This window comes from Anopheles coustani, chromosome X, assembly GCF_943734705.1.
Source record: "Anopheles coustani chromosome X, idAnoCousDA_361_x.2, whole genome shotgun sequence".
NCBI classification, from domain to species: Eukaryota; Metazoa; Arthropoda; class Insecta; order Diptera; family Culicidae; genus Anopheles; species Anopheles coustani.
The window spans coordinates 4214450-4222924 of NC_071290.1; the positions used below are offsets into that span (position 1 = coordinate 4214450).

Here is an 8475-nt window from a genome sequence, read left to right on the forward strand (position 1 = left end):
CAGATTCGACGCAAGCCCTGCTCAATGGCTTCGGGCCACAATGTGTGTCCTTTGATTGAAATTACATAATGTATATCAGCGACAACTCGCCCCCCGGCTGTCTCACCCTCAGCCCCCCCCCGCTCTCGCGACCGGCCCGCCTGCGCGCGCGCTCGCAACACCCACACGAATGCCCACGAGTTGTGCGCGCGCTATTTAAACGACCATGTCGTCATTCCCCGCGACGTCTCAGTGTGCGTACCGTTGGTAATGGTTGCTCCCACGTTCTCCACAAGACTCGGGCCCCGTTTGCCGTGAACGTGTAAACAAAATTCGGATCCCCGTCCCGTCCCGAAGGCATCCCTTCCCGCTTCCCCCCGCCCCCGCCAGAGTTCATCCGGCGAGCTGCATATCGCCGCGCCGAGTCAACCGAACCGTCGGAGGCTGTGCTGTGCTGCGATGATCGTACACTCGATACTGCACTTGCGACATTGCGGCTTTTCGGGGCCACGCGAGACGGCTTCCACGGTTCTCGCGGATTTTCGTTGACAGACCCACGCGCGCGTGCGCACGCAGCTTCCTTCCCTCCGAGGCGGAATGAATCTTGCCCTGAATCACATCAGCGCACGCTGCTGGCCAGCGGCGTACTTGCTTGTGTGTTCAATAATTTCTATAAATAGCCACCCATTTACGGGGTTTCGGTTTGGTGCCTGCTAGAACGAGCGCCGAAAACAAAAAAAAACAAAAAAAACCCAAAAACTACTCAAATCGAACGCCCGCCAGGCAGGCGTGCGGGCAGGAAATGAGTCACCCTGTACCCCTGGCCTCGCCCGGTGTCGTCCTCGGTGACGGATTTTCTCGACCCGAAGGGGACATTTCGGGGCAATGTGAAAACCGTTGTCACGGCTGGCCCCGATGGATCCGTTCCCTTCCCGGCGCATGAGCTCACTCGGAAAACATCTGTTCCGGGCGCGGGTGGGGGGGGGAGGGTTTTTCTGGCTCGTCCAGCGCCCGGCCGGGATGCAAACCGAACCCGGCAGGCATTTTCCGCCTCGGTGCACCGTTGGGACGGTACCGTTTCCCGGAAAGCCCACCGGACCGGGGTGAAATGCGCGAATTTGCGACCATACGATGCGCCCCCCTTACCCGTCTTCGCTGCCCTCCCAGCGAACCAACACACTTACACGACCGCGCGACCATATGTAACCGAACCGAGACCGACGGCGCTTCCATCGGAATAAAATGAAAAAAAAAAAACGGTTCAACGGGCCGTTCCATCTACGGCGAGGACCACATATGCTTACGATGCAGCATAGTTTCGGACACACGGGCAACGGAACGCGATTAAAATAAGTAATGTTTTAAATTTAATGCTAAGAAAACCAACGACACGCGAGCGAAATGAAGACAACGAAAACAGAATTGAAGGAGAAAAAAAAACAACAAACGACAACAACGGCAACCCACACACCAACCGACCAGCACTAACCAGCTTAAAGCACAGGGTTCGCGGGAGGAGGGAAAACACGGGGAACACGACGACGGCGTACTGTGTGCGCGGCTACACGGGCTTGTTGGGTTGAACTGACCAAACACTACACTCCCTATCCCGTGGACGGATGTCGCACGACTGATTGACCAAAGTTTTCCGACACCCCCAACCAGCCCTAGGGGTTTGGGCTTTCTCGCTCCGGTACCGAGAGAGCGCACACCAGCGCCAATTACGCACAATTCCGTCCGCTTTTTCGCCCACGGAGCTTTCATCACAACGAGCTTTCGTCAAAGCGCACGACGGATGAAACTTTTCGCCAATTTTGGAAAAGTTTCCATATTCGAAAACTTTTAAGCTTCTACCATGCCGAACATGAAACATTTGGTTTCTTGTATTATATCATCTTCCTCATTTATGTTATTACTCATAACATGTTTTGCATGGAAGACTCATTTCATTTTTGAATCCCATTTTGACGATGACAAATTTCTACTTAGAAGAACAAAGTTGCGTCGATTCGAGGAAATGTATTTCGAATGTGCACAAATTTATCCTTAAATAATGTTTCTGCTGCTAGCATCCGACAAAACAAACAAAATTCAGTTAAGGTAAACTGACAAAACCTATCTCTTGGTTTTGGTAGACTTGAATATGCCCAATGATTTGAAAATTTGATTCAAAAATGGTGTGATGTTGGGTGTCGAAAGTAAAGCGCTTGATCGGTATCAATCCTGGGCAGGTGGTAAAAAACCAAAAGTAGAATTACACTAAAAAAGCTGTATTGTAGAATAACGAGTGAAGCAGGGCAGCATCACCTGCGTAAGGATAACATCGTTTCGAGCAACTCTGTCATCCGGGTTCGTTTTTTTTCGACTGTATTTTCAAAAGAATTTTGAAAAAAAAAACTAGTCGATTAAGACATCGAGGATTTTACGCAAATTCGAATTACGTTGAGTGTCGAAAATAAAGCGCTTGGTCGTTATCAAAACTGGGCAGATGGTAAAAAAATGAATGTAGAATTACCGTAAAAAAGTTAACTTCGTCATATTGAATAACGAAAGAAGCAGGGCAGCATCGCATGCGTAGGGATAGCACAGTTTCACCAACTCTGTCATCCGAATTTTTTTTCCGTCTGTATTTTCAAAAGAATTTAGAGAAAACAAGTCGATTTAGACATCTTAAAATTCAACGCAGATTCGATTTACGTTCTGCTACGGAAAGGATGACGCATCTCTGGACACTGTATGCAAGGTGAAAAAGTCGTATGCGATGGAGCGGCACCCTCGATGGCTCGATTTATAGAATTCTGATTGAATTCTCCACTGGAGTAAATGCGATCAATACCCGGTTTCATCTAGTATTTTTGTGATCAGAATATTTGATTCAGTTTGTCATTGTCATGTTAAAATTTGTCAAATGCCATTTTTTATGTAATTTTCACCTGATTTTCTAAACATCAATTTTACTTTAAATGAAAAATGTTTGCAACAATTTAAACGAATAAATACTACTTTTAATTGCATTTTTGCTCTTTGAACGCCTGGTGCTTTGAGCTAGAGGTGGGTAAGTATATTATTTACAGATTCCAGATTGTGATCTGTTGTTTTCTGAACTAAATTGAGGACATTCTAATCTAGTGAAAATAAACTAACAATAAAGGAGTCAACTCCGCAATTATTTTATATTGTGTTTTATCACAATTTTGGGAACGTGAAAGAAAGAGTAAATCACTTGTCCAAGCACAGAAAGATACTTGGCGAACTATATGAGCTTATTTACATTAGATCATTTTTTTCTTCGAAAGAAAAATCCCAATGTAAAATTGCTACATTTCGTCTGGGAGGCAAAAAATGGAGCGAAATATCTCTATCAAATCAGATCCGAAACGTTCCATGATGAATCCGATTCCGATTTATACAACACTATTACGTATACGACCCAAGCCAAAGCAACAATACCGAAGGATAAAAAAGTTAATCTTTAGCGCACGATAGTTTTGTAGCAAATTGCATAACTATATTCTTGAGTACACTAAATTGTACAAAATGTACGGTTCTAACACACTTTTGCATCGATTTCCATCTGGAAGAGCGTTCGTCTTTGTTATTTGCAATTTTTTTTTATAGCGTCTGACAATGCCCACGAATGACGTTTATGAATTGACAATAGTCCAATGTGAATTTGGTATAAGCTTTATACGAGTCTAGTCGTGCTGAAAAAAAGAAATTACGGCTTCCACTTTATGACATATGGACCATTTTATTGCTTTGCAAAGTTGTATTAAAACTTCAGAATACATTTTCGCATGACAAATTGGTATTCTTTTCGAAATAATTTTCATATTTTGAAAAGTGAAATCGTTCATCCTTCATCGATCGTAGATAGTGCCAAGATGGCGTCGATTGCAGGATACAACCCAAACTAGGTGGCTCGTGCAGGGTACCCGTCCGGGGCTGGACAGTTCGATGACAAGTGTAAAGTGCTGTGCCTAAAATGTGCCACGGTGGATTTTACTCCAAATCATAGACCGCTCGTCGATGGTTGCGGTGAACCAAACAGGCAGTTAATCGAAATATTCAGTTTCGATCGCCCATGATTGGTGCGTCCAGCGCTGCAGGGGTAGCGCTCGAGCTAGTCAGCGCCCCCACACGTCCGTGTGTCGAACTGCGCTCGAGGTCACGTGAACAGCTTTTTACCAATCAGCGTTGAAGTAAAAAATATTCCTACCAGACATTTTCTTGACAAGCTTAGAGGAGGGTTGGCTTATAAGACCAGCCGCCATTTTGACTTATCGTGGTTAGACTGAGAAGTTTTCCTGTTAAGCTTAATTCTCAAAATTATTCGATTTCTGCGAATAATTGTGCGGTTTAGATAAGCAATAAATTTTTTTTAAGTGTACAGTTTTGCGTAGAAAATGTAATATGGCCGTGTTTCGTGGACAATTGTCGACCAAAAGACGATTGAAGATGTGCTCGTTTTTCGGAGTGCCCGTCGCAACACACCAGCAAAAGTCGGCCATTGTAGCGAGACGTACAGTGCGGTCCTAAGCGGTAGAGTAGTGTTGGTTCGCGAGTATATAAACCAGCGTATGAACTCAAGCCAGTCGGCACCAACAGTTCGAGATGGCAACTCATTATAGGACGCGTACGCTGTCACATTCGCGTCGCTACACAAAGTGTTCGTAAAATTGCCCATCCGAGTTTGTTCATTGATAAAGCGATCATTTTTCATTGATCAAGTTGAAGGCGAAGCATTACTTTTTGACGGTTGCGTGAGGATCGGCCAGCTGGGTTTTACCTTTTGGATGGCTAGGAATAGGAACATAATATGTTAAGTAATGTGCAGCCGAATCGTGTGGAGAAAATTCGACGAGTGCGTTTGAAATAATCTAAAAGGTTCGTTTTTCGGCTGCAGCTTTTCCGTGGGTCCTTTTTTCGCGCGGCACCAATACACTTGCTGGCTTTTAAATTTTTCTTTCCTTATTTCTCTCCATTTCGGGCCAGCGCCTGCCTGCCTGTGCGTGCAGCGCGCGCGACATAATGTACTTTTAAACAATGGCTTGTGCCAGCCGCAAATCGGAAAGGAAGTGTTTTAAAAACGTCCAGTCGCTTTCACGAGCGCGGGCTCAGGCAGCGTTCGCTGACTCTAAACCCCCCATGTGCGCCCGAGAGACGCGAGGATTTTTGTGACGGAAAGATGTTCATCGAGCGACGAACCACGAACCCGGAGACCCGCGTTTCGGGACGGGACACACCACAAACCGTTGTCTGTTTTTGTTGCGCTCGGCGTTATTTTGCTTCCCGATCGATCGTCATCCGTACTGTTTTACGGGCTTTTTGGAGTTGTTTTTATTTGCTCCCTATACAAAAGCCACACACAACGTTTGATAATGTTTATCAGTGTCCGGACTCAGCGAACCATCCGGGAGCACCGGACTCGATGCCGAGTTTGTCTCTTCAGCTATTTATTGGAGCTGTGGTGTATTGGTTTTTTGTTGTTGTCGGCGGAGCTGTTGTGGACGCAAGCTTCAACATTGAGTTTTGAAGCTTGTAGTATTTTTTATCTTTTTCTGTATTTTAAAAATTAACACTGATTGAAACAGAAAGCAGTCTCTTATTTTTTAACAGTCTTTTTCAATTTGTTTTTTTTTCGGACGAAAACCGCTATTGGGTGTCATTTAAATGTTGCCTGTTAAAAATTGAAGTCAGCTGTTTATACACGTCGAATGAGTCAGTGCATTTCTTATTTGTCCAGTAATCCATTTGAATATGCTTGATTGCTGGAAATGAGGGAAAAGTTTTCAAATCACAGAAGCGCGCGTAAAACGATCTTTCGTGTCACCAACTGGTAGGGATTTTTTTTTCGGGGTTTTTGGTTCTCTATGAGCGTTTGAGGGTTTGTTATCACCGCATCGCTTGTGTTTTTTTTCTTTTTTGTTAACATCGATTGGTTTTTTTTTTGGTTTCTTTCGCGCTTGTATGTCGATCGCATCGGCATCTCGCCGATCGTTAGCAAAGGTTCCCTGCCAGTTGGTGGTCGGGTAGCAGATACGATAAATTTAAACCATACCCAACCTCCCAGTGGGGCTGGAGTTTGAAAACATTTTGCCAATAATCTGTATGTGTGTGTGTCTGTGTGTATATCCAACAGGGATTGTGCAAGAGCAGCAATAGCGCACGCGGGCAATGCCAAGTGAAACACGATGAGGAGGAGGATGATGATAAGAAACAATCATTCCGTGGCGCGCGGCGTGTACCGGTTAAGAACCAGCGACCAGCAGCGAAGCGTCTGGCGAGATGTGATCGTGTCGTGATTGTGTGCAGTATTTCGGTTTTATTTTCCTCGAGTAATAAGCAAACGTAAATAATAATAATAGTAAAAGAACTGGCGACCTGGAGGAGTGGTGTAGCACAAGAGAAAGAGAGCGAGAGAGAAAGAGAAGCAGCAGGAGCAGCAGCAAACCGGGGGTCTTAAGCTTAAACGCAAAGGAAGAAGTTGTCCAAGGGAGTATCGCGCGCTTGGTAAGAGAGAGAGAGAAAGAGAGAGAGGGGAGGCGGGATAGAGAAAGTGCAGTCCGACAAGCAGAGAAAAGAAAAGAAAAGTGCAAGTGCAGAAGTGTAAAAGTGCAGCAGCAGCAGCAGCAGCGTCATGAGTGTGTGCAGAAGGTTACGACGTCGATATCAATCATCTGCATCAGCATCATGCATTCTCCAACCAACCCGTAGTCAGCAATAAACAGACGCACGCACTGTCAGTCCAGCCGCCACCCTTCTCCTTCCTGCCCCACCCTCTTACCCACCCCAAAACACCAAGCTTCCTCCGGTTCGCGGGTGCAGTGCAATTGTTCTCGTCGCCAACGTCGTCGTCGTCATCATCATCATCTTCGTCGTCATCATCAACAATCCACAACGTCGCGCCCGCCGCGTGAGAGTGTGTGTGTGTGTGTTGTGTCGTGTCCCAGGCGTTCCCGGTGCGGCACTGCAATTGCACTGCCGGCCGTCGTGCCACACACAGTACTGATCCGTGCTTGGCGGCGTGCGGTTGGCGACGCTCCTATCAAAATACGACGAGTGAAAAGCCATGGCGGATCACATGGAGGAACCGCCGCTGAAGCGGGCGAAGGTGCGAGATGTATCGTCAGGTAAGCATCATTAGCCAGCCACCACCCCCTCCTTCTTAGGACACACATTCGAAAAACAAGGGCCAGTGCAAGCCGGGCCAAGTGTATCAGTCCGCAAAGAATGCGAAAATGTTGCTCCGATCTACGGCGATCTTTGTTTTGGCGACGGATCCTACTCGCGTCCTGGGTCTGCACAGTTTGCTTCGTGCTCGAAAGCATGCGCCGAGATCTCTTCGCCGTGGTGTGTAGGCTGTGCCATTATTGTTGTTCGCTGTGCGTGTGATGCTGTTTGTTGTGTGTGGGGCACGTTTGTTTTCGGGCCAGTTTGTTGTCGAGAGGTAAAGTGATCCTTCCAAAGTGTGACCCTCCCCTCGATCCGAACGAGAGATGTGCCAAAGGTTCGTTGTGGCCGGGAAAACTGCAGCTCCCGTGCGCTGCTGGAGGAATGCATGCATATCATCGGTATCTCGATCGAAGCAGGCGCGTTTTGGAGCCACAAACGCATATACAAACACGCATACGCACAGCTCCACAAACACACACACTCACTACGCGAGAGAAGGCTGGTTGGACGAACGGTCGAAGGAAGAAAGAAATCCTTTTTTGCAACACGCACATCCGAGAGGTTTTCCCTTTTCCGGCTAGGAAAAGCGAAGGAATAAATGTGTAAATAAAATAAGCCCACAGTCTCGGTACAAGTCCGCGCTCTCCGGTGGTGTATGTGTGCACGCGACCGCGCGTGTGTTTGTGTATGGTGATGGAAAATGCCGTCGCGCACACACATGCACAACACACGACCACAACGACCACGAAAGTCTGATTGATGAGAATGACTTTTGGGTAGGCTTTTAGGGAAGCTGGCTGGAGGATTTTCCACCGGTTAAAATCCGTCCCCAATCCGAGTGCTGGGTTCCGGATGGCCGAAGAGTTTCCCTTCTTACACCGAAGGAAAATGCAAACCAAAAACCAACAACCGCGGGCCTCGCAGAGGCACCAGCATCATCATCATCGCTAGTCGCAGCATAGTTCTTTCTCCATGTTGTGTGTGCGCGCGCGCGCGCTTGTATGTGTGTGCGTGCGTGCGTGTATGTTTGTTGGTCGGTGAGTGCATCGGGTTTCGATTCCGGTTGAGCGCCCGCCTTTTGACATCGTCAGCGGGCTCCTCCGCACGCGTGTATGCGTGTAGTGGTGCGTTTTTCCTTGTTGGGTTCGAGGTACGCAATTTTTTATTGTTTCTCTATCATCGTTCCATGTTGCTCGCTTTCGATGTGGAGAGAGAGAGAGAGCGAGAGTGTGTCGACCACATTCACGCTTTCCACGAGAAATTCAGTCAGAAAAAGGACTCATTTTCACAGTAGAATCGATTTTTTGTTTCAATAAACAA

The 8475-nt window shown here is 46.9% G+C and overlaps 1 protein-coding gene across 12 annotated transcripts in view; it reads left to right on the forward strand.

Annotated features, from left to right (window-relative positions):
* The first annotated feature begins 4013 nt into the window (after positions 1 to 4013).
* Positions 4014 to 8475, forward strand: part of LOC131269799 (histone acetyltransferase p300) — a 24213-nt gene continuing 19751 nt past the window's right edge. For 5 of the 12 annotated variants that reach the window (XM_058272316.1, XM_058272326.1, XM_058272327.1 and 2 more), the window contains exons 1-2: positions 4274 to 4521; positions 6122 to 7112. In XM_058272316.1, coding sequence (XP_058128299.1) covers positions 7052 to 7112 — 61 coding nt within the window. In that variant the 5' untranslated portion in view covers positions 4274 to 4521; positions 6122 to 7051. The other 7 variants (XM_058272323.1, XM_058272317.1, XM_058272319.1 and 4 more) reach the window with 7 other exon arrangements.